This window comes from Huiozyma naganishii, chromosome 7, assembly GCF_000348985.1.
Source record: "Huiozyma naganishii CBS 8797 chromosome 7, complete genome".
NCBI lineage: Eukaryota > Fungi > Ascomycota > Saccharomycetes > Saccharomycetales > Saccharomycetaceae > Huiozyma > Huiozyma naganishii.
This window is the reverse complement of record NC_035928.1, coordinates 277,858-302,548: the sequence shown is the minus strand read 5'-3', so window position 1 is coordinate 302,548 and position 24,691 is coordinate 277,858. Positions and strand designations below refer to the sequence as shown.

The 24,691-nt window shown below is 49.2% G+C and overlaps 12 protein-coding genes across 12 annotated transcripts; 5 read left to right on the top strand and 7 right to left on the bottom strand.

The window, feature by feature from the left end:
* Positions 1 to 402: 402 nt before the first annotated feature.
* Positions 403 to 1,758, bottom strand: HOS2 (histone deacetylase HOS2; the record flags this gene model as incomplete). Its single annotated transcript, XM_022608999.1, has 1 exon — positions 403 to 1,758. One exon carries the CDS (start codon positions 1,756 to 1,758, stop codon positions 403 to 405), a length of 1,356 nt encoding a protein of 451 aa, XP_022465439.1.
* A 379-nt stretch (positions 1,759 to 2,137) lies between these two features.
* On the top strand, positions 2,138 to 3,958 carry IME4 (mRNA (N6-adenosine)-methyltransferase; the record flags this gene model as incomplete). The annotated part of the gene is made up of 1 exon (XM_022608998.1): positions 2,138 to 3,958. The coding sequence occupies one exon, from the start codon at positions 2,138 to 2,140 to the stop codon at positions 3,956 to 3,958; it is 1,821 nt and encodes a 606-aa protein (XP_022465438.1).
* A 1,156-nt stretch (positions 3,959 to 5,114) lies between these two features.
* On the top strand, positions 5,115 to 5,522 carry COX13 (cytochrome c oxidase subunit VIa; the record flags this gene model as incomplete). The annotated part of the gene is made up of 1 exon (XM_022608997.1): positions 5,115 to 5,522. One exon carries the CDS (start codon positions 5,115 to 5,117, stop codon positions 5,520 to 5,522), a length of 408 nt encoding a protein of 135 aa, XP_022465437.1.
* Positions 5,523 to 5,657: 135 nt separating this feature from the next.
* CDC55 (protein phosphatase 2A regulatory subunit CDC55) lies at positions 5,658 to 7,103 on the bottom strand (the record flags this gene model as incomplete). Its single annotated transcript, XM_022608995.1, has 1 exon — positions 5,658 to 7,103. One exon carries the CDS (start codon positions 7,101 to 7,103, stop codon positions 5,658 to 5,660), a length of 1,446 nt encoding a protein of 481 aa, XP_022465436.1.
* Positions 7,104 to 7,469: 366 nt separating this feature from the next.
* COX4 (cytochrome c oxidase subunit IV) lies at positions 7,470 to 7,955 on the bottom strand (the record flags this gene model as incomplete). The annotated part of the gene is made up of 1 exon (XM_022608994.1): positions 7,470 to 7,955. One exon carries the CDS (start codon positions 7,953 to 7,955, stop codon positions 7,470 to 7,472), a length of 486 nt encoding a protein of 161 aa, XP_022465435.1.
* A 229-nt stretch (positions 7,956 to 8,184) lies between these two features.
* TPN1 (Tpn1p) lies at positions 8,185 to 9,894 on the bottom strand (the record flags this gene model as incomplete). The annotated part of the gene is made up of 1 exon (XM_022608993.1): positions 8,185 to 9,894. The coding sequence occupies one exon, from the start codon at positions 9,892 to 9,894 to the stop codon at positions 8,185 to 8,187; it is 1,710 nt and encodes a 569-aa protein (XP_022465434.1).
* A 471-nt stretch (positions 9,895 to 10,365) lies between these two features.
* KNAG0G01290 (putative hydroxyacid dehydrogenase) lies at positions 10,366 to 11,466 on the bottom strand (the record flags this gene model as incomplete). The annotated part of the gene is made up of 1 exon (XM_022608992.1): positions 10,366 to 11,466. One exon carries the CDS (start codon positions 11,464 to 11,466, stop codon positions 10,366 to 10,368), a length of 1,101 nt encoding a protein of 366 aa, XP_022465433.1.
* A 3,530-nt stretch (positions 11,467 to 14,996) lies between these two features.
* Positions 14,997 to 16,415, top strand: KNAG0G01280 (C2H2-type zinc finger protein; the record flags this gene model as incomplete). Its single annotated transcript, XM_022608991.1, has 1 exon — positions 14,997 to 16,415. The coding sequence occupies one exon, from the start codon at positions 14,997 to 14,999 to the stop codon at positions 16,413 to 16,415; it is 1,419 nt and encodes a 472-aa protein (XP_022465432.1).
* A 324-nt stretch (positions 16,416 to 16,739) lies between these two features.
* MND1 (Mnd1p) lies at positions 16,740 to 17,363 on the bottom strand (the record flags this gene model as incomplete). Its single annotated transcript, XM_022608990.1, has 1 exon — positions 16,740 to 17,363. The coding sequence occupies one exon, from the start codon at positions 17,361 to 17,363 to the stop codon at positions 16,740 to 16,742; it is 624 nt and encodes a 207-aa protein (XP_022465431.1).
* Positions 17,364 to 17,597: 234 nt separating this feature from the next.
* On the top strand, positions 17,598 to 18,629 carry GTS1 (Gts1p; the record flags this gene model as incomplete). The annotated part of the gene is made up of 1 exon (XM_022608989.1): positions 17,598 to 18,629. One exon carries the CDS (start codon positions 17,598 to 17,600, stop codon positions 18,627 to 18,629), a length of 1,032 nt encoding a protein of 343 aa, XP_022465430.1.
* A 555-nt stretch (positions 18,630 to 19,184) lies between these two features.
* Positions 19,185 to 21,758, top strand: ATG1 (serine/threonine protein kinase ATG1; the record flags this gene model as incomplete). The annotated part of the gene is made up of 1 exon (XM_022608988.1): positions 19,185 to 21,758. One exon carries the CDS (start codon positions 19,185 to 19,187, stop codon positions 21,756 to 21,758), a length of 2,574 nt encoding a protein of 857 aa, XP_022465429.1.
* A 193-nt stretch (positions 21,759 to 21,951) lies between these two features.
* On the bottom strand, positions 21,952 to 24,681 carry TOS3 (serine/threonine protein kinase TOS3; the record flags this gene model as incomplete). Its single annotated transcript, XM_022608987.1, has 1 exon — positions 21,952 to 24,681. The coding sequence occupies one exon, from the start codon at positions 24,679 to 24,681 to the stop codon at positions 21,952 to 21,954; it is 2,730 nt and encodes a 909-aa protein (XP_022465428.1).
* Positions 24,682 to 24,691: the final 10 nt, after the last annotated feature.

The following is a 24,691-nucleotide window of genomic DNA, read 5'->3' as shown; positions in this document are numbered from 1 at the left end:
TTGTTCATATTTTACCCAAAGTTTCAAATTTGAAACAGATGAATCTGTAATTAGGGAACGTCATTATGACTGATTAATAAGCGCAGTCCAGTTTGATATTTACTTTTACAACGTATACGTAGTTATATAACGTGCTCTTGATTGGTATCTTCATTCAGAGATTTGGCATCTGAAGATTGTGTCGAATGATACCGAAACAAATACCTTGCAAGTCTATTTACGTTTCGGACGTTACGGCCGTCCACATGCTTCACGACCCCCCTCAAATGTCAGATTAAGCGTGTTCCACTGCACTGTGTTGCCTGTAGTAACGAGTCATTAATATATTACACGGAGAGGGGCACCATCGCCGATGAATCAGAATGACACCGCACAAATGTCTCCATAACACGTATACATGGGTTATACAAATTCTCCCACCTTGTTACTGTCCTTTTCCATTTGTTCGAGTCTCCACAAATCGTTGCGTTCCTCGTTCATTTCCTGTATCTGTTTTTCCTCCTCCTCAGTCAGTGCACTGATATCCTGAGAGGGAATCACGTCTGCGTCGCAGCGTACGCTCGGAGCACCCTGTAAGTATCGTATATTTTCGAGGCACCGTATCCTGGTATCTTCTAGGTACTTTTTTGAGTTTTTGTTCTCGTAAAGGTCGTCGAGGACAGGGTACAGACTGTAGTCGGGTCCGAAGAAATTTTTGAAGGAAAGTCCCTCCGGGAGATCCTTGGGCAGGATCACATCGTTGAGGACCCCAGTCTCATAGGCCCAAAGACGGGACACATTTCTCGGTGTGTATCCACCGCCGCCTACAACGAGCATGGGGATCCCAAAAGATTTGACGAACTTGACGCATTCGCCGTGCGCCTTGATGTTTAGATTAAAACACCCGAGCCTGTCGTGTCCCAGGGAGTCCGCACCGCACTGTTGGATGATCACCGTTGGGTTGTACGCGGTGATGAGCGGGCCTATCACGGATTTGAACAGGTTTATGTACGAATCGTCGTCTATCCCGTCCTCAAGGGGCACGTTCAGTGCGAAGCGTTCACCTGCGTCGCACCCTGTCTCGTCGATGTCCCCCGTTCCTGGAAAAAAATCGCCGTTGTATTTGTGGAAGGAGATGGTGTACACCCTATCCGTGGTGTAGAACGCCTCCTGGACACCGTCACCATGGTGGAGGTCGATGTCAATGTAGAGCACGCGAGGGTGGTATCGCAGCAGGTTCACAATGGAGAGCACAATGTCGTTAACGTAACAGAACCCTGACGGGCTGTTCTTCTTCGCGTGATGCAACCCGCCGGACCAATTGATCGCAATATCGCTCTGCCCATTGATCAGTTTCCGCGTGGCATCGAGCGACGCCCCCGTGTACAGCGTCGCGTAGTCATACAGGTTCTGGAAAATGGGACAGTCGTCTCCGATGTTGAACTTCTCGAGCGTCCCGCGCGGCAGTTTACCCAAGTTGTCCGGCGACACTTTCTGCAAGAAGTGCACGTAATCCTCCGTGTGAAACTCCGTAAGTTCGTCGTTGGTCGCAGCGCGCGTCTCGTACAGGTCCATCACTTTGTGCATACCGTACCCAGACACCAAATGGTCAGTCAGCATCAGCCGGAACGGCTTCATAGGGTGCTTCACGCCGTAGTGGTAGTGCGACACCTTCGGATTGAAATGGTACGACACCCGTAGGGGCCGCGCCGCACCAAGCTCAAACTGCGGCAGCAAGTCCGCAGTTTTCCTGTCGTAAGTAAACGTCCCCTCATCCATCACAAACACGGTACAGCTCTGGGATGTGGTTGTTCAAAGTAGTGGAAGTTGGTGAGAAGTCGTTTGACGAAGTTTCAAAACGAGTTTTTTGTGACACAAAATAAATACTCGATGTTCAACTGAACAAGACGAACTGTGCCGGTGTCCCCCAATGTAGTTCGGTTCCGCGTCTATAGTTAATTCAGTTGGAGCGGGTCCAGAGAGACAATGCGGTTTGGTCTTTGCCACGAGGTGATCCGGTCGCTATAGGGCGAGTTATCCCCGTTTGAAGTGCCGTGGAGATCGGGGTTGTTAACTAGTTACGTAGAGTTGTATAACTTGCTACACTTGTGAAACACGTTGACGACCGCCTGCAGAACAGTCCACTGTGTATATATACATGACTGTTACACTCTCTGGTGATCTGGAAGTAGCGTCACAGTCAGTCTCTTGTGCCACCTGTCACTGCAAAAATGTATTGCGAAGTGATAACGAGAAGAACCGGAAGAGATCTAACACGGTGAAAGGTGAAAGAGAGGTCCAGGGACACGGAGAGAGCGGCGTTGACACAGCGGTGACGATGGTGGGACCAGTAGACGCGGATGTTGACGTGGTGCGGTTTTTGGGCGAGAACAGCGCGCTGTTGCTTGCTAAACCGTTGGACGGGCGGCTCAGGGACGTGCACTCGCTGTACGTGATGAACAAGCAGAAGCTGCCCGCGCCGTTTGACGAGTTTCTCGAGTGTGTCAGGACGATCTCGCAGGTATCTGGCGATGCGGTGGTGCTGGTGGAGACCAGGGAGTTGCAGGGGACCGAGTGGGTCATTGAGTTCATCGATACGTTTGCACTGCAGATCCTGGAGGGCCAGCTGCTGCAGGACAGTGGCCGTGGCGCTAGAGTTGATTGTCATGATGATACTGTTGATGCCTCCGATGATGATGATGCTGAAACGCTGTTTGACGAGCAAACGCCGTTGCTGGACAGGCTCATGGACGCATTGGACTTCGATAAGGATGCGAGGGCCGCCGACGAATATACTGCGCCGTTGGTGAAGGTACTGTCCGCGAAGTTGGACCACATCCTGCAGAGTGAACCCGTGAGTTTCCAACTGGCGAGGGAGCGTGCCAAGTACACAACGCGGTTTGAGGAGTACATCTCCGTGTGTGGTGATCCCGAGCACGCGCGGTTGCTAACGGGTCTCGCGTACATTGTCAACAACAAGGTGGTCTCCATGCAGTGGTCGAAACTGACCAAAGCGGAACAGCACAACCCTCAGTTCGTGCAGTGTTTGGAGACGCACATACACTTCATCCCGAACTTAAAACCGCAGACGGACGTCACGCTCGGAGACTGTTCTTACTTGGACACATGCCATAAGCTGAACTCTTGTAGGTATCTCCATTACCTGCAGTACATCCCGGAGTCAGCTTTGCAATTGGCCAGCGAACGGGCCGCAGCAAATACCTCTGCGGCGGTTCCTCCCCTGTACACGCACGGGTACTGCTGCTCCGTCCAATGCAAGGAACCGTTACCCCCGCAATGGATCCAATGCGACGTGCGGAAGTTTGACTTCAGCGTGCTGGGCAAATTCTCTGTCGTCGTTGCTGACCCAGCGTGGAATATCCACATGAACTTGCCCTACGGTACCTGCAACGATGTCGAGCTTCTCGAGTTGCCCCTCGACCAACTGCAGGACGAAGGTGTGCTTTTTCTGTGGGTCACAGGCCGTGCACTAGAGCTTGGGAAGGAGTCGCTCGCCAAATGGGGGTACGAGGTCGTCAACGAGGTATCCTGGATCAAGACAAACCAGCTCGGGCGTACCATTGTGACTGGCCGCACGGGCCACTGGCTAAACCACTCGAAGGAACACTTGCTCGTTGGCGTGAAGGCGCATCCTCACTGGCTGAACCGGCACATCGACATCGACGTCATTGTCTCGACCACGAGGGAGACCAGTCGCAAGCCGGACGAGCTGTACGGGATCATCGAGCGGCTCGTGGGCCCGCACGCGCGGAAACTGGAGATCTTCGGTAGGGACCACAACATCCGCCCCGGATGGTTCACGATTGGCAACCAATTGACAGGAACTCGGATCCATGAGCTAGATGTGAAAGAGAGGTACCGCGAGCAAGTCGCGGACCAGCCGCGGGACCCACGGGACCCACGGAGAGACCACAGGTGTGGTCGTCCAAGAGACCATCGCCCCTTTGCATCAAACTGAAATACGGCATATCTATACGTATAATACCCATATATAACCATCGTCGCAAATCTTTATTACTTTAATATAGTAAAATCGTGTTAATTTTTACATCAGGGGAACACCGACAAGAGAAAGAAAACCACGTGATGCCCAGTGCCTATCGACATCACGTCAGGAGTCTGTGAGCATCTGTTACCTACAACTGGAAGGGGAAGTTTCCGAGCTTAAACGACAATCACTAGGTGTTCATTGAAACATGTGTTAAAATATACATACACCCCTACTGAACAAAGTTTTCGAAGCTTCTTTGAATAGCTCTTTTTCATGGCAGTCTTGATTTCAGGCTCATGGATATGTGATAATCTAAGAATCGCCATTTCAATGGTTTATCGAATTTTGACATTCCACTTACTAGCACGCCAATTTTAAACTTACTATTAACTACCCACGATGACCAGAGGCAAAGCCCGCTCATCCAATAAAATTTGCGAGAAAACTCGTACAGCCACTACCTTACGACCCGACCCCTCCATGACAGCCGATAAGTACTATTATGCCACTAAGCGTTCCATTGAAATGGCGAATCTTAAAGAACTACACGCCAATTGCGGCATATTATCCGTGTTATACCTGTCACTTGCACAGATGTACAGTGGAAGGAACGTTATCTAAAGTTCAAGGAGTTTATCAATACATTGCATCAAAAAAAGAAGGAAACTAAAATAGCTCTGAGCTTTCGAGTTCAATTTTACACAGAAGGGCAAATGGTTGTTTAAACTGACTGGTCCAGTTGTGTGCGACGCGATGTGATAATACCAGCTCCAGTCAAAGTTTGAATCTTCTTGAAAAAATTTGGGTTTTTCATGTGTTCTCCCAAAGAGGCAGGGCCCTTTTGAAATTGTTGCAAGATACTAGTCACATCAGAGACACCTGTTCATTTCAGCACATCTTATCACCTGTACAATGGGCATCTGTCACATTCCAAGTTAGCACTACAGGTCTGAAGGCTTGACACCCGCACGTGACACCCAGACACCGGCACCACGTGACCCTCCGCCAATAGCGGCAAAACGGATTTTTCGCCTCAGAAAAAAAATATAAAAAAACGTTTAAATTCAACCCCTCGAAGCACCTCATATCATCACATCATCACACACAACACAACACAACAACTATGAATAAACTGCTTGCGAGATCGAGTATAGTACGGAGGTACACTACGGGTGGGAAGCTGCCCAGCTACGCTTTGAAGCCAGCTTTTGGCGCTCCTGACGCCGTGGCCGCGAAGGCGTTCCGGGAGAGCCTTCAGGCGACGCAGACTCACGCAAAGGGCACTTCCGACTTGTGGTTTAAGATCGCGCTGTGGGCTGCCGCGCCTGCGATTCTGATCACTGCCGTGAACACGTACTTCGTGGAGAAGGAACACGCGGAACACCGGAAACATCTGGCACACGTTCCGGACGAGGACTGGCCTCACGATTACGAGTTTATGAACCAGAGGCATAAGCCCTTCTTCTGGGGGAACGGCGACAAGTCTCTTTTCTGGAACCCTATAGTCAACAGGCACATCGAGCACGATTGAGCCACCCCCACTATCTATTAGGTATATGTGTATGTTAACTGAATATTCATTCTCTCTTTCGACCTGTGTGCGTTGTATTAGTTTGATATATGTGCAGGGAACATGGTAAGTAAACGTATGTAGTGCGGGACAGTTTCACAGCGCGGAGAATATGAACAGGTTGTTCGTAGCCGCGATGGCGAGGCTGTTCTCCCGCGGGTGCCACGAGAAATGCAGTATGCTCTTCTTGAAGTCTATGTCGTCCCCCCACTCTTTCGTGCGCGCGGACCGCTGCTGGATCGACCCAAACTGCTTGTTCCGGAACGCAGTCTTATCTGCCTGCAGAACGATCTCCTCGGGCTCCGCCGTCGTCTCGTCCCCGTCCTGCTGCACCGCGGGTTTCGCCTGCTTCTGCTTGCTGGATGCGCTCGCGGCATCGAACGTTTCCACTACCGGGTGGTCTCCATCGCCCGCTGCTATCACGTTCGGGTATATCATGAAGTTGTTGTTGTAAGAGCCCGTCATGACGCTGCGGCTGTCTCCACTGAAATTGACCTCGAACTTGTCGAAGATGGCGTCGTTCTCGTACGTGTCGCTGAGCCTGTCCTTCAATTGGTCGTGGATGTTTATGGTCTTGACTGGCTTGCTGTTCATGTTGATGTCCCAGATCTTGACCGTCAGGTAGTCCCTCGCGGCGATGTACCTGCCGTTCGGGCTGAACTTGATGTCCGAGATCGAGGACGTGATCTCCGTGAAGAAGTTGTGGTTTATCGGGTTGGTGTACTCCTCGAAGGTCATTGCCCTGTTATCGCACAGTGCGTTCTGCCGCATGTCGCAGAGCTTGATCGTGCCCTTTGACGAGGAATGCATGAAGTGGTTACAGTCGACTGGGTGGAAGCACGCGCTCGTGATGACCTCTGTAAGTTCCTCCATGTTCGCAGGTTTGATGTCGACGACATTGAAGCTCTGGTCCGGCTTATCGTAATTCCAGAGGTTGATACGCAAGTCGTCTGCGCTGAGAAACGTCTCTTGGTCTGAGTTGGGGGATATAGAATTGATGTGGTACGTGTGCGCGTTCGCGTAGACCCGCTTCGGGGTCGCCGCAATGATCTTATCGTGCTGCGCCATCTGCGGCAGCTTTAAATTCTGCATGGACAACAACACTTTATTCCTGCGGCGTTGCGTCGCGGCACCCCCGGCACCGGGTCTCTCCTCCAAATTATTAGAGTTCACGAGCTTTATATTCTTCTCGTAGATTTTCCACAGCTTGATAGTCTTGTCGTTTGTGCTGAGCAGGAAATGCGACCTCTGTATGGGCCTGAGCCACTTAATATGGTTAATCTTCTCCTCTATCTCCAACGACTTTAAGTAGTCAAACTCTGCGTCGTGCGACTGGAACTCCGTAAGAAACTTGTACTCGCAGTGTTTACTGCTCCTGTTGCGCTCGAAGAGCACGACGCGCCCGCCTTTGTCCCCCGTCGCGAGGAAGTCCCCCGAGGCGTCGTACTCGACAGACGTGATGATATCCGCCTCCGTCACCACGATATCTGCCTTATCCCCAAAGCATTGACTAAACTTAAAATTGAAACTCCCACTGCCCATCTCTCAAGGGAATCACCACTCCAGTTTTCCCTCAGAATAAAAATAAGGGGAATAACAAAGCACCTAAATACCAACGACACCTAGCAGAAAAAAACGAAGAAGCAAAGAAAAAGGCACTTAAATAAACCTATGCCTTCACAAACACGCCGCACTCACTCTCACTCGTGTCTCAACCCACTGCTACCGTTCCTTCCTCTGTCCCAACCTTCCAAGTCCCTTCATGTCCCCCGTCTTCCTCTTCTTCTTTCCTCATTTTTTTTTATAACAAAATTTTGCAGTTCGTCGTCGCTCGCGATGTTTCGCGCTTATTAACTGGGATACACACACATACAAACACCCCGGCCGTCTGGGTCGGTCCCCCGCGGGTCAATGGCTGTGGCTAGGATCTGGCACACCCACGGGGTTCAGCTTGTACACGGACCCGCACTCCCAACAGCGCGCCACCTGGCCCACGGTCGGTTTCAGCCACATCACGGTGTGCGACCCTGCGGGGCTCCCAGTGCACCCGACGTACCGGTAGTCGTCGTACGACTCGACGAGGATCGGGTCCGCGAGCGTGCCCGTCCGCGACGCGTCGAGCGGCTTCGTGTCGAACACGTCGATCCCCTCCAGCTTCCCGAGCAACTCCAGACGCTCCAGCCCAGTAGCTTGCTCCAAGTCGGTGGGGACAGTCCCCGGCCGCGCACCGGGACCCACCAAAGTCTCCTCACCGTCCACCTCAGCGAGTGTCCTCGCCATAGTCTTCCTCACGGGCGGCTTCGCTTGTTCCCACAGTAACCGCGAACTGCACAGCGTCCGCTGCCCAATACGAGGGGCACGCATCGCAAATCTCCTCGTTACACAAGATAGCATACTTTATTATTCTATATCACTCTGAGTGTGTCCGGCACTCACTCAACAGCCCTAGCTGTAACGCACTGCTACGGTTCCCCTCCCCCTGCCCATCAACGACTTGTTATATACAACAAACACCGCTAATAGCGTGGTAATTATTTTTCTTGCAGTATTTCCCGCGAATTTCATTGGGCGAAGAAGAGGCGCACGGCGGTAGCATGTCGGTGTCTCAGTGGTACATGGCGAGTCACCTGCCGAACCGGCGCAGCTCGAGGTACCGACAGGGCGGGTACACGATACCAGAGATGCCCATCGCGAGCCACATCGCTATGTCTCCTCCCTCGGGTCCAAAATGGCGCGCGACGGGCCCGATCCAGTACGCCTGCGCCATCCCGACGACGACGCCCGCGATCCCGCACACGAACGCAAACGTGGCCGCGTACCCGTGCGTCAGTACGGACTGGTCGTTCCAACGGTCCCAGTTGTACCGGTGTCCCTGCGCGCTGCGGTGGCGACGTTTCCACTCGTCAACGCTCCGTGGGGTCACCGCAATAGCAGTCTTGGTAGTTGTAGTTGTGGTGGACTCCGGGCCTCCGGGGAACTCCAGCGTGTAGAGATGCAGGAACCAACGCCTGAACAGCTCGTTCTCCTCGAGAAGCAACATGAAGTACATGCTCAGCCAGTACCCGATCATGGGCAAAAAGTTCCCCAGGATTGTGCTGAAGTGGTTGCGTCCGACAAGTGCAGCGACGAAGTACACCGCGGTGCATACAATACACCAGAACCACCGCGGGATCCGTGCAGCGTGTACACTGGATAACTGGATCGAGAACGCTGCAGAGTACGTGTTGATGATGTTGTTAGAGACAAGACTCAAAAGCAACACAACGACAAGAAACCGGCCAAACCCGCCCCACCGGGAGAACCCAGACCATAGCAGTCCACCCATCCCGTGCTTGTCGTAGCTTGCCTGCCAAGGTTCATACGACACTGCAGCGCTCGATAGTAGTAACCCGAGAACACCCACAAAGAGCGTAGGTACAGCGGTCCCCAGGAAAGTTAACGTAAATACCTGCCACTTGGGCGTGTACTCCGGGAACAAGATGTAGTAATCGGACGTGATCGACCCCCACGTCGACGTGATACTGTAGCACAGCGTGAAGAAATTCAGCCAGTTGCCCTTCAATTCCAACCGCGGCATACTATCCGTGTTGTACACTGACACGTACTTGTACTTGTCACTTGCACAGATGTACAGTAGAAGGAACGTTGTCAGTACGGGTACAGAAATCAGCGTCTCAACTTTCAATACTTGCTTAATACCAAATACCGCGACAAAAAACGAACACACCATCACAATCACAACGCCAACGGCAATCGGAACTTTACCGTTCGAGATTGCAGCAAGCATCTCCCCACCAACGACACAATTCACCACAGCCCATCCGAGCACCCCGAGAATGGACGCCAACGCGGGCAACTTCACAAAAGTCCACCCGAAAAGGTACCTCGCTGTAACCATCTGCCGACACCCAGACTGTGGACCCATAATCGAGCAGTACGCGGCCACAAGACACCCAATGACCATCGAAACAAGCCCGGAAGTGAGACACTCTTTGAACCCAAGCCCAAACAAGAGCGGGCCCAGCAGGAAAGATGACATCGACGATAGCCCGCCCGTTGCGCTCAGGAAGAACCCGGCTACTTGCACAAACTGGCGCCCAGCAGACCCACGTTCGTAGGGCTCGATCCGCTCGATCCCAGTGGTCTCCACCCCGAGCGCATCGATCCGCCGCGACAAACCTTCGAGCTTTCTGCATGCACGCTTTACCAACCCTTCGCTTTGGACCGGCGACTCCTCCAAATGCTCCCGCGTCACAACACCCTCAACGGGCCTCGACTCAGAGCCAACTTCGACACACTCCTCCACGATAATATCACCACTCTTCTTGCCCATCTCACAAGATTTTTCGGTAGACTGAGCCTGCTAAACCAAAGAAAGAATGATTCCCAGTGACCGTGCTGTGCGTGCCCACTCTTATAGCCCCTGCAGATGACACCGCTGCACAGTTGCTGCAACGCAAGACACCCTGCGTCGCAGGCCTCGGGATCCTTCCAATGCGGTGACTCAATAATTTTTCACAGATTTCGGAAAAACTGAACTTTAAAAGTGCAAAGAAATTTCTTTTTCCGGAAAAATAGAATATCAGTACGTTCCTTCCCTATGAACAGCAGAGGAACATGGGGTGTCGCCGTTGCTTGTCTTGACTCTCGTACAGTTCAGTAGCCACACCCCGTACCGTTCCAGTGCAGTCGGGGTGTCCTCCATGTGGGGTGACTATACTGAGAGTAAAAGTTCTTGGTTATGTAGTTGTATCAAAGAAACTGTAAAAGAATGAACGAAGCCACCTGGGGTGGTTATAAGGTATTACGCAGGGAGTGTGGTTCGGATAATGTTTGCTAGCGCCGTCTCACACGCTTGCGCGAATACCTCGACCGTGCCGCTCCCGACGTGTGGGGTGCCCGTCGTGTTGTACTCGTCCTGTAATACCAGGGCGTCCACCGCGGGTTCCGCGCTGTAGACGTCCGTCCCAAAGTGTCTTATCGTGCCGTTATCTATGGCTGACGTCACGGCGTCCATGTCGAGGATCGCTGCTCTTCCGATGTTCACAAGGATGAGTTCCCCACTCTTGCAATGGGACAAGAATTCCCCGTTGATCAGTCCATCTGTCTCAGGGCTCCCCGGTAGGGCGACCACAATGGCGTGGAACTGTGGCAGCACTTGTAGAAGCGAGTCCATCCCGTGGAACTGCCACCCGTACGTATCTTTCACCTCGCTGTCCTCGGTCCGCTTCGCGTAGTGGACCTCCATCCCGAGTCCGTATTGTAACTTCACCCCGATCTGTTTGCCGATGTTCCCAAGCCCCAAGATCAAACATTTCTTCCCGCGTGGACTCTCCACGTACTTTCCTTTGAGCAGCTCGTGGCCAAACGCAAACCGCATTTGGTCCCTGGGGATCCCAGCAACGACTGCCCTACCGAGGATCGTATCCTTTGTCGCCCGCATCTGCGTCATCAGTAGGGAAAACTTACGGAACCCCTCCAGGACATGCCACAGGGCACAGTCAGCGACCTCGTTACCGACGAGATCCTGCTTCGCACCACTGACCATGGCATCGGGTTCGCTGTCTTGGTAATTGAACAGTTGGATCCCCCTCTCCAGGAGCGCCTCCTGGTCAACACCGTCCACGCCGCGCGAACATAGAGCGACGCAGCGCACAGTTGAGTAGAAAGCAGCGTGCTCGATGATATCTCTCGTGAGCCCGCCAATTGAACGGAACGCTGGGAATCCTCCGTATATCGCAGTGATGTTCTGTTTTCTGTGTTCCTCCATGAATTTCAAGAACGCATCCTTAGAAGTAAGTTTGTGCCTGAGAAGGTTGTAGTTTTCCTTCACAATGTCAGAGCTCAAAAGCTCCGATTCCTCATTGGGATCTTGAACGAACAGTATACTCTGTGTTTTCACCATACCGACCTGCTCACCTACAACTTATCCAGCCTGATCTTTAAAGTGTTGCAAAGAGTACTTTGATGATACACCACGTTGATCGACGATATGGCATCCGTTTTCCAATTGCTTCCCATCCATGCACCAAATCTCTGACCGTAGACGGATTTCTCCGTGAATACCCTGCACACCTAGATAAGGCGTTAGTGTAGGGTAACAGAACGCCTAACGTGCTGCTCATCGCTGCATCAACGGAATCTGACAGGAGTTTGTTTACCACCTTGGGGTTAACGCGATTCGAAACAACCGTTGTTAACTTGGCACACGCTCCCCCTCACACCATCCCCAACATGTAAGTTAGAGTTTGATCTTTTTGACTATTTTTAATATTGCATCTTGAAACTTTTAGTCAGAGACTCGGTGTATTTGATGTCATGGTTAGGTCATCGCACGTATGTACAGTTAGTCCCACCCTCGAATCGCTCTGCGGAGATCGATAGCAAGACCAGCACCGCTTTCCTTACCTTTTGTCCTTGGACGATAAACCCGGGCAAACATTTCCACCACAACGACCGAACCATCAACAAGCTTCAAAAAAGACGTCCTGCAGTGAACATGGGCCGCGCCCAACTTGGGGGAGGGGTAGCGGGGGGAATGCAAGTGTGTAATCGCAACTGTGGGACCCCGTGCTCGGGAAGCAACCCCTCTCGGTGAGGGGGGATTGAACTTTTTAACATCATCTTACGCGGGTTAGCTAAGCGTTCCTTCAATTCTTTACCTCAACGCATTAATTCATGCATTTCCAAAAGGCCGCATTTATCCGCGTCTTGTGAGCAACTCGCAGGGAGTATATCCTCAAAGGGGAGATCCGCGCGCACACTGACAGGAAGTTCCAGCAGTGGGAAATGAACAAAAAAACACGGGTAGGAAAAAACAGAAAAGTCTAAAATATTATGTCACCCCACGTATAGAGGTGCGTGACTCTTTACGGATAGCTCCGCCACGGAAGTATTCACGGAAGAAACGAGGCCCGTAATAATACCTTACTCCACAGCAGGGACGACATTCTGACGCCCAGTTATCTGATGCTGTATCAGTGCAGGTCTCTATTGTCCTTCTAGCCCCTCCCTTCCTTACGTTTGCCTACCTCATCCTATTGTTGAAACCAAAAGATAGTTCCCAGACTTGTCAACGGGGGGCCATCTCTGTGCAGCTTTTTCTGTGACCACCGCCACGTGCTCTGCGTGGGTGATCAGAACTCGAAAATATGATGAGGATATCTGTTCTTCTTTTTCTTCTTCTGTTCCCGCTTGAAAAAACCCCGTGCGGGAAACGTTAGCAATCTCTTGTTGGAGAGGGGGAGGGGGTGGACTGTTGTTGAACCCGTTCTCTGTTGCATTTTCTTGTAATCCCGATTGCCAGAGCAGTGCGTTTGTGTCTCGTGTCCCAATCGGGAGAAGGGTCAGCATACTCCCCTCTTGTCCTTTGGAATCGTTCGTGACGGGAGAATGTGTGTGTGACAAGAGCGGTTGTGCGGTAGTTTCTGGAGAGACGTAATACCCAGAATTATCAATCTCTTTCTGAGTAAGCTTGCTTGGTAAGCGAGTGGTTTGGCACAAAGCGAGTGGGGAGGGGGGAGGGGGTTGAGACGGGAGTTTCAAAAAAGTCACTCCTCGTAAAAGTAAGCAAGATTTTACAATAGCCCTCCGCGCAAGACAATCAAGAAGAGAAGCATAGAGTGACAATAGAGGTTCTCGATGGAGCAAGCCCGGCTTTTTTTTTAGTCTGAGCCCGAATCCCCCCCCTTCATTTGCCGCGTTTTCGAAAAAGTGTTGAACATCTGCGAGATATCAGCAAAAACAGATCCCATCGCCCCCGAAAATTTCTCTTTTACTAAACTCCCTTGAGAGGGCAAGCAAACAAGCAAACACGCTGGCTGTACATGGGAGGAAACATATGCATCCAGCACCGCTGTACCCTGTAGGTTACGGAAACCAGTTTCCTTTCAACATTTTTCGTTTGACAAGTAGGGTCTCCCTTCTTGCTCCTGTGTGTGCATATTTCTGCATTTCCTTGTACTGCACTCGCCGTTCCCGTGTTCTCGGGCAAGGGGTTAGATCGAAAGAACGAAAAAAAAAAGTCAAAAAACCGATAAACTGCGTCTCTGAAGGCCATGCACCCAGTTAAAAACTTCACTGTACGAAAACGGACTACTTTCGTTCGGTGGCCGTATTACGTACGCTTGCGTCGATTTCTGGTATGTGCCTCCTCGTAGTAGCTAAAAACTTTGTACGGATACCTACGCCAAGGAGCATTCTCCTTCGTATGCGAGACACCACACCATGCCGAGCCGAGAACAGGCGGGTGTGTCTGTTAGTCAGTGAAAAACACCTGGACTCTTTGGGGTTCTTTGTTATGTAAATGCATAGGAGTTCCCATTGTTTAGCCTTCGAACTCACATTCTACCCCTCCATTTCTTTGCAGATGTTTCTCTGCTCTTGCAGAGAAAGAAGAAAGGGGGCCAAACACAAGAGAGCAAGAAAATGCAGAAGAAGAAACGAGAAGAGAAGGAAAAAAAATGAGTAAAGTGCTCCGCCCATTGTTCCAAAAAAGAACAGAGAACGGAGACGGAAGCGGACCTTTTTGTTCCGTTTAAGTCACGCTACAAAAACGGACACGGAAATAGACACGTAAGCGTGCAAGCGGAACTAGAGACGGAAGTGGAGCGGGGCCAAGAAGTTGACTACAGTGCGTGTTCCCATTGTTTCCCGCTCCGCCTTTGCGGCAAATGTCTTCCGTTCACCCACGGTGTCTTCTAGGGTTACGTCCTCTGTAAGATCAAATCTGGAAGCACGGAATCTCCAGTGTTTTTCTGTGAAAAGTCCGTTTGCCCACTATCACTGTATTCTTCCGGCCAAAAAAGTTTTAGGTTCTTTTCCAACCCGCGTTGCGTAATGAAAAAGCTTATTATGTTTTGTTTTTTTCCTTTCTTTTTTTTTCCTTTTTTCTTTGTAATCCCAGAGATTTTCTTGGTTTCTCTCGAAGGATAGATTGGGATGATGAAATTTCAAGCACAATAGCCATACCACTTCTGTTGACGAGCGAGGGGAGGGAGACAAACAAATCCTGCATGCATGCATAAGAAAAATTTCACAGATACGGTAATTTCAGTTCACTGTACTGAATACTAGAAGAATTCCTTTCATAGAATATCTAAATCGACGTACGTGGATATATATATATATATGGCATGAAGGAAAACTAAACTTTCATCGGCTTCTCGATGTTTCTTATTTTCGGGTCACAGCGAAATCCTGATTACCTTTTCATACATATTCTCGTTAAATCACTGTCGTTCATTTTTATCACTTTCCCTTCTTTTACCTTAAGAATCGTTGAGTGTCAATATTGTATTAATAATAAATTAGTCAATACATCTGAACAAAAAATCAAGTCCTTTTTTTTTCACGGCACTGTTTTCTACAATTACAATCATTGACGTATAAAACAGTCCATCGGATTAAATAGAATAGTAAAATAACCCATATACGATGTCCATGCAACAAGATTTTGACCTAGTTTTCGGGATGAACATGCTGAACGAAAAAAGATCCGATTTGTCCCCTACTCTGGGCACACCCAAGAATTTTGAATTTACGACAGAGTCTGATTCAACATTGCTTCCTGAAAACCTGGATTTGGGGAACGCCGATGATATTTCACACGAATCCGAGAACTTTTACCAAGGCTACGTCACGAACTGTAACGAAATGATTCTGGATGATTTCTTGAACTTAGACCATTCTCAAGCCGCTGCCGCGAACGCATACGCATCGAGCGTCCCTGCTTTATCTAGACATGCGTCAGAAGTCCTGAAACCGGCCGAGACCAAAGTCGGGAAGGTAACCAAGAATTCACGCGTTAAGCCTCCACACTCGTTACAGAGAAGAGCCTCGATCGCTAACTACAGTATCATGAACCCTGCTTATTACGAGTCCGAATTTGATTATATAGATTTGAACTTGAATTTGCAAGCGCTGTTGGAAAGCTTCCCTGATATCCGTGACAACCAAAATAACACAACTAACGGTAAAGTGTTTAAAGATGCTTTAGGAGATCTAGAGGAGAGTAAGTTGATCAGTATCCCCACGATTGGCACCGAACAGAACTCTGCTTCGAGTGAGAACAACTTGGACTCAGATGGGTTGCCGGAGTCCCTGATCAGCGCAGCAACATCGCCAATGTCGACATTCATTCAAGACAGCGACCCGCTATCAACCGATTTCGTCACCGCGTATCAAAAGCCACTGAAGACGCTGAACACGGAAAAGGTCAAAGATTTGATGCTTTCACTACCAGACTACCCACCCGCACTATCATCAGTTTTATCTTCTACTGTATGCCAGTCACCAATTGCATATTGTGCAACAGGTTCCACTTCTGACAGCACTACGAATAGCACGCCGGTACAGCAAAGTAACAAGCTGAATGTAACCACGGTGGATGGTAAAGTGAAAGTGGAGGGTGGAGGTGCGAGCTTGTCGTGTCTCACTCCAGTGAGCTCGTCTGCGTCGTATACTTCATTGATGAGTCTTGGTGCGTCCAAGAAGTCGACATACATAGCGCCTAAGGTGGTTCGTGCGAACAGCATTCCAAATTTGAAGCCCTCGGAGGTGTTGAACAACGGTAACTCTATCCCAAAGACTAGAGGCCGTAAGCCCTCGCTCGTCGATGACCCAAGCAAACAGTTTGGGTGCAAGTACTGTCCAAGGAAATTTAAGAGGCAGGAGCACCTGAAAAGACACATCTTATCGTTGCACGTTGGTGAGAAGCGGTTTGGTTGTCCCATCTGCGGTAAAAACTTCAGCAGATCGGATAACTTGAACCAGCATATCAAGACGCACAGTAACGAAAACTCGTGTCAGAAGAAAGTTACAAAGAGGAGGACATCCAAGAGCACTACAAACTGATGAGACAGGTGCAGGTTTAGCACCACACGATCTTTGATAATGCAAGCCGGTTTTGTTTTTTCTCTCTCTTTCTTCAAGTTAGCAACGCTCGGGAATATAGTGTTGGAATGGGTTCGGGATCGTTGTTACTAAATTTTTTGGTCTCATAATGTGCAGGAATGTTGTGTTTCGTATAACCTGCTCGGTCCCTTCCCCTCCAATACAACGCATAATAATCGTTATAATAAATAATACGTAATACAAATTCACAATCTTCTGTCGTTTGAATGGAAAGCTAAATGCAATACTGTGTAGCTGATGCGTATGTTATAGCGTTCTTCCGCATTAAAGCGTATAGGCGCTGCAAAACTCTTCTGGGATAGCAAACTCTTGCCGTATGGCGCTTGGCTCCACTTGGCATTTCTTGCAAAGGTAGTCGACCAGGATCTCGATGTTGTCCGCCAGCGATTCCAACTGGGCTTTCGTGCTTTGAAACTCTTTCGTCTTGTTAGCTATATCATCTGGTGTCCACCTGGTCTTTCTCAACTTTGATATCTCCAGTTTCTTCGACGCTACCTGCCGCTCCAACTCCTTCTGCCTTAGCAGCAGCTGTTTCTTGCCCTTGAAATCACCGCGCGTCTCCTGCATCGAGTTGATCTGTGTCTGCAGGGCCTCGCACTCACGCGTCAGTGCCGCGACCTTGCCGCTCAGGTTCTCCAAGTCCCCGCGGATCCCAGCCCACTTCACGTTCTTGAAGTAGTAGAAGACGTTGATACTGCCACACTTGGACAACTCAAGCACCCCGTCCGCGACCAGCGCGTCCAAATGCTCCCGCACGATGTTACTGGGCTGTCTCCCCGGGTACCGTTTCTCAAAATCCTTCTGCGTGAACAATAGAGGCGAGGGTTGGTTCACGATCCACTCGAGTACGAGTCTCCGCTGCTTCGGCTGCTGTGGAGTCACTGCCATACCCAAACCTACAGATGATTCTGCTGTACGGGACAGTAGTAATGGTAATAACAGTGGTAGTAGTAGTGGTAAGTAGTTGATATTTCGGGTAACAGCGTTGGTAGCTCCAGATCTCCCCTATATTCAGGCAAGTTATTAAATAAGCGTCGAACGAATCTTATTGAAGTGAGTGTTGATCACTGCGGTTTTGGGTTCTTGTGGTTGATCTAGGTGGCCAAGTCGGGTGGTTACGTTATGGGGTCGAGAAGCAGGGCGATCAGTAGGTTTGAGTTTGAGGATGAGCGCGGACGAGGGTTTTTCAAGCGCGGGGTACGGTCTGGTCGTTCCCGGAGGAAGACTGACCGGTTTGACGAGGGGAGGCGTGCTGGAGCGGAGGACCTGGAGGAGGAACTGAAGGATTACGTGTCCTCTGGGGCCAACAATAACAGGTGCGGTGAGTGTGGGAGCACTTTCCCTACGTGGTGTTCGGTGAACCTTGGGGTTTTCCTGTGTGGACGGTGCGCTTCTGTGCACAGGAAGATGCTCAACGGGAGGAGCGATGCTGCGTTCTCCGAGGTGAAGTCCCTGAGTCTGGACCGGTGGAATGCTAGCGAACTGGATGAGGTGATTGCATTGGGTGGGAACAAGGGGAACAAGAGTTTCTGGAACCCGAGGGGCGAACCCTTCCCCTTCGACGGCGACGAAGACAAGACCCGTGTCGAGGACTACATCCACCAGAAGTACATCTCAGGGTCCTTCCGTTACGACGAGGTGAAACCAGAGGATTTTGGCGTGTCACCAAACCCAACGCGTGAGCCCACACGCAGCAGAGACAACTACGGGTCACCACCGTCGTCGCGGCAGCGAGCACCAGCACGAGCACCATCACCCAGGAGGGAGTCCGCACAGATGGAGCCGGTACCATCGCTTCCTCGGCGGAAATCGAACGCACCGAAACCAGCAGTCTTTGACGGTAGCGACGGCAACGCTATACAGCAGCAGCCGGCGATGCCAGTGCTCGACGGCGGGGTCCAACAGTACTTGGACCCAGCAACGGGCACGGTATACGTGAACCAGACGCAGTACATGCAAGCGCTACAACAGCAACAACAACAGCAGATGCTGCTACTACAACAGCAACAACAGGGTATACCCGCGGTGCAGACGCAACCGCAGATGACACAGGGTTTCGTACAGCCGTCGTTGCAATACCAGCAGCAGCTACAGTACCAGCAGCAACAGCAGCAGCAGTACCCACAGCAGTACCAACAGAACCAATACTACTAAACGAACGGACTACACAAGCACAAGCCTCGAGATCGAACGGCTACAGAATAACCTCTAGCGTCTGGCACGCTGCAGTTTAAGGGTGTCGTTTCTGAGAGATGGGGGAAAAAGGCACCCAGAACTGCACCGCAAGTCGTTACTGATTCACGTCCGGCGGTGGGGTCGGTCGTTGGATGGTACGGGTACTGCGACTGTCGAATCACACCTTGTGTTTATATTTGTATTGTAGTACCAAAAAACAGAGTTGTCGATTAGTCATAGTGGATAGTTGTTGTGTAATTTGTCTCTCCGGAGTGTGTGGCAAGATACGGTGGCGTTGAAGTCTCACGGTTGAGGTGCAAGTACAGATATTGACTGGTAGCTTCTTCTATTCCCTTTGCTGTTGATGTTGTCCGCGTCGTGCTCATATCTATAGATAGGGTGTATATAATATAGTATTTATATGTTTGTATATTTATATTTATTCTATTATTTGACAGGGCAGTGCAGTCACGTTAGCGCAAAGACAGACTATTACGATCGGCAATACACCTAGAGAGTGTCAAAGAAGCAATAATGGCCTCGGACGCACAGAAGACGGTGCCCGTTATTCCGGGAGGCGTTTACGTGGTTGAAAAGGAGATAGGGAAGGGCTCCTTTGCAGTGGTTTACAGAGGCCACTTCGCGAGGGATGCCCACCGGCAGATCGCGATCAAGGCTGTTTCGCGGTCCAAGCTGAAGAACAGGAAGCTGCTAGAGAATCTGGAGGTGGAGATCGCCATACTTAAGAAGATAAAACATCCGCATATCGTCGGACTTGTGGACTGCGAACGGACAGGCACGGATTTCTACCTGATCATGGAGTACTGCGCCCTGGGTGACCTGACGTTCCTCATAAAGAAGCGCAAAGAGCTGGTGAAGAACCACCCGTTGCTCAGGAAAGTGTTTGAGAAGTACCCACCACCAAACGAGAACAGGAACGGACTACACAGCGCATTTATACTTAACTACTTGCAACAGCTTGCCTGCTCGTTGAAGTTTTTAAGGTCCAAGAATCTGGTCCATAGAGACATCAAACCGCAAAACTTGTTGCTCTCGACTCCACTGCTAGACTACACAGACCCAGCATCTTTCCACAAGCTGGGGTATATCGGCATCTATAACCTGCCGATATTGAAGATTGCAGACTTCGGGTTTGCCAGGTTTTTACCAAGTTCATCGTTGGCAGAAACGCTGTGCGGGTCCCCGCTCTACATGGCTCCAGAGATTCTCAACTACCAGAAATACAACGCGAAGGCAGATCTGTGGTCTGTGGGGACAGTGCTATACGAAATGTGCTGCGGACACCCGCCCTTCAAAGCTTCCAACCATCTCGAATTATTCAAAAAGATCAAGAGGGCAAACAACGTCATAAATTTCCCAGAGTACTTTACAACGGGGGACACACAGCTCGATGAGGACTTAAAGAGCCTCATATGCCAGCTGCTCACGTTCGACCCGCAGGATAGGACTTCGTTCGACACTTTCTTCGATAATAAGCTCGTCAATATGGACCTGTCGTGCTACGAACTGGTCGACGATATTTCGGTGGAACTGGAGAACAGGTCGAAGGACATACGGGAAAGCAACATGTTTATATCCGAGTATCTCCCCACAGCACATAAACACGACCACCGTACTGCTCTGCCTCAGCAACAGATAACACCGACAGCAGCAGAAGTGGCGGCAAAGGGCAACGTGAAGACAAACCCCACAAAACCGGTTAGGACCCCATCTTTATTGGCAACAGACAAGAGGATGGTGAGGCCGACAGTACAACACAAGACACAATCCACCAACAGCGACTTGATGCTCGAAAAGGAGTACGTTGTCATCGAGAAGAAAACGGTAGAAATAAACGAGCTAGCTGACGAGATTGCACATATAGGGACTGCAGACACCGCGACTACAGCAATCAATGTGAATAACGCGGTAAGAGGTTCCCCCGTGGCCAATAGACCATTGGAAAGAACGCCAAAGGTACAAAGAAGTCCAAAGCATGCTGCCAGTCGCCGCGCGTCGTCCGTGGATCGCAGAGTATCGATTTCATCGTTGAACCCATCTAATGCACTCTCGCGGGCTCTAGGGATAGCATCAACGCGGTTATTCGGAACCACCGGTGGGCATAGCGGGATTCCTGACTCATTGGCTAAATCGCCTCACGAGCAAGCACCAAGGTCACTGCTTAGCGCACAACTGTTCCAAGACCTCACAGAGAATATTGTTTTGAAAACTGAGGAAGCACAGCAGGGGGAGCCCTCTGCAGAGAATGGTATCATTAAAGATAGAGATACAATAGTGCATTTCTTGGAACTCCTCGCTGCGAAGGCGTTTGTCGTTTACTCCTATGCGGAGGTAAAATTTGCGCAAATTGTGCCTCTGCAGGGCGAACTCAACAAAAGACTGAGCACCGGGAGCTGCGCCGTGGAAGAGGAGGAATGCGACGATACAATTGACGATGGGCTCCGGAATAGGGCCAATGGACAACGGAGATCTAATTCGCGGTCGTCCAGTAACCTCATGCAGTTGAACACCGACTTGGTCATGAACGAGGGGTCTGCCCTCGTCTGTAAGGAGGCTATCACATTATATCTCAAATCGCTGGAATTGCTGGGTTACTCGATGCAAATAACATCAAACTGGTGGTACAATTCAAACGAAAATGTGTGCTCGTTGAGACTGAATTTACTGGTCCAGTGGGTTAGAGAAAGATTTAATGAGTGTTTGGAGAAGGCAGAATTTTTAAGACTAAAGCTATTCGAGTGTGATAACGAAGGTATGGGGAAGGCAGAGACGGTTCACACTACAGAGGCACAGGACCATCAACCCACACAAGAGGACAAGGACAATGAAGTGTTCGTTGAAAAATTACTGTATGACAGGGCGTTGGAAATCTCCAAGTCGGCAGCCAAGATGGAATTGAATGGCGACAACTTGAACGGTTGTGAACTCTCATACGCGACCTCCATTTGGATGCTTCAAACTGCTCTCGATAATGAAAGTAGCGCCAGTTTGCTAGATGAACAAGATCGTAAAGTCATCAAAAAATACATCAATAGTATCAGGAACAGACTGCAATCGCTAAGACAAAAACTGAGTCGCAATTCTTAAACATTTATACCTCTACTTTTGGCTGCTTTGAGTTTTGAAAATTGTTGCTTCCTTACCAAAAAATGTTAAGAAGTACCCGTTCTTATTGCGTTTATTCCTTAAAGCTATTGGTCCCAATACATTAAACGTGGGTACGATAATTACATAAACCTCCCAAAAAAATAATGTTTAAATATATATATATATATATTCTTCAACTATGATTTTCTTCCAAATTGTTGCTAGTGCAGTAATCCACCTCACCTACTCGCGCCTCAGGATTATCTAGTTTTTTCTCGAGGAACCCTTTAAGTAATGCTCTAGAGTCCAAATCACTGCCAATAAATTCCGACATGACAACGTTGTTTTCATTAACAGTGTTCATCCGCAGATTTGTGTAAGAAGAAGTGGCTGATTTATTACCCAGTGAATGCGACAGGGAACCTCTTTTGGTGGCTGTGGATGTTAATGGTGAATTAACGGCGGAGCTCGAGTTTTGCGTGTGTTGGGATTGTTGCCTTCTCATGTGACTTGCCTTCCCTAGGTTTAATACAAGTTCCCCATCTGATTCCGAATCCGAATCAGACGATCCTGTACCTCCGCAACTTGAGGAGCCAGAAGAGAAGGACAATGAGAGTTGTTCCATTGGTTGCTGTGGGAGCAGGGCAGAAAATCCAGGTAAATTTCTAAATGACACGACACTTGCATCTTCTGAGGTGATGTGATAAGATGGTTGCACCGGGGAAGTTGTGAACTGGGATACACATGATGATGACGAGCTACTCGTGGCCGATGCTTCTTTGAAATTGCTTCCTTGGCGGTGCGTCATTCCTGGTGACTTCGCTCGTATAGTGCTGTTTACATCAAATGCAGTCGGTGGAGAATCTGAATGTGTGTTCAAAGCAGTTAGCTTTGGTATTGACGAACTATTAGGAGAAGTTGCATGTAGTCTAGATCTGCTACCAACGCTCGACATTGTTCTATCACTTGATAATGATGCACCACTTTGATTGTGATGGGGAGATAGGCCTCTGTTAATGTTCGGTCCATTACTAAGTAGTCTTGCTGAGGGGTATGATGGAACGTTCTGTACTTTTAGTATGGTTGATGGACCCGGATTGGGAGCTACTGCACTGTATGAGCTGTTTTTGGAATGTTTCCTCTTTTCTTTTCTTTTTTTCATTTTTTGTGGGTTGTTGCAGCTCTGGGGATTAAATCTGTTCCCACCCACCAGTGGTGTGGAAGCTGACTTAAATTTTGTAGAAAACTGGTTCGGTTGAGTCTCTTGGTTAAGTCTTGTCATGGCAAAGTTCTCAATGTAAAAGCTGTCTAGAGAGGCAAAGGAGGAGTTTATAGGTAAGTCAACAACGTTATCGTTTCCCTCAAATTGTACTCCGTTGTCGGATAACGGGGTTTTTGACCTACGGGGTTTGTTCCTACTTTTTGGGCTTACGCTTACAATTTCACCTGGGGAACCAGCATCAGGGGAAAATCTGTCATTTACAGGTATTGTGGACCGATGGTTCCCCAAACCTAATGGGCTTACATTGCGCTGTGGTTTGGGGGTGATGAAAGCGTCAATGTTGTGGTTCATTAATATGTTATCCTCATCCTGCGTCAATGATATTACTTGATCTTGTTGTTTCGTTAAGAATTTTAGCTTCTGTTGTAATTTGGTATCCTTGGTTCGGTTGTCATCTGGAACTTTATTGTTGAAGTCCCAGCAAATGAATTGATGAACTTTAATCTCACTGACGGATGGTCTCTCCATTGGGTTTTTCGTTAAGAGTAACTCGATGAAGTTCTTGGCAGATTCAAGCTCATGTGGCGACGTAAGTTTAGATGCTGGACACCTAGATAGTTTTGCACAGTTCGGAAATTTCAAAGATCTGTTTACGATTTTGTCGAACAGCTTTAATTCGAAGTTGGAACTGAAGGGCAACATACCAAAGAGGAAGCAAAAAGCAGTAACCCCTAATGCCCAAACATCGATCTTTTCTGTAATGTAGTATTCGTCATTAGCGTTCAAACCTGGTATACTTTTATTTATGTGAAACTTGTCCCAGATCTCGTCCCCAAGACATATCTCTGGGGCGAAAAAAGCTGGTGTGCCCTCCGTTTTGATCAATGCCAAAAAATCCTCTTTCTTGGTATTATTTGCTTTATCTGCGTTCATAAACGACACTCCGAAATCAGATATCTTTACTGTACCTTCTTGGGATAACAGTAAGTTTGCAGGTTTGATATCTCGGTGTATTATCCCTTGTAGATGCAAGTACTCAAGCCCCGAGATAACATCCCTTAGCATTTCTCTGCTTCTTTGGAAGGATATCAGGGGCGGCCCCTTCGCACTCAATTCATGGACATTCTCTGCACACCATCTAATTTCACCCCCTGGGCAGTATTCGAGTATAAGGTATATCTTTCTCGATTTGAAGTCGTCAAGGACTTCAAAGAGTTTGATGATGTTTGGATGTTTGTTGCACTTCTTCAAGATATTGATCTCTTTCCTTATCTTCATATTTTTTTCGAATTTGAACTGTATACGTTTCCTCTCCTTCCTATTTAATATCTTCACCGCGACTGGTCTTTGCAATACCAAATCATAGCCCAGCTTGACTTTACTGTGTGTACCTGTACCTATCTCCCTAATAATTTCAAACTGGTTAAGAATTTGCAATTTGTTGATAGCATCGTACGCTAAAGTTATTTTATTAGTTTCCTTTATTTGCCTGTGGAATTCAACGTTCATCAGTGAGTCGTAAGATGGGGAAATGGACGGGTCGATATTAACCTGCGAACTGGTTTCATTGGTTTTGTAATCCGATAACTGTTTCGGAGATATATCAACGCTGCTTGACTTTGCATTATACCTTCCACCCCCAGGTAAAGCTGGTTTGAGGCCTGTATTTCGTAGGTGCGGAGTACTTGTGTGTGTTCTCATATTGTCGGTG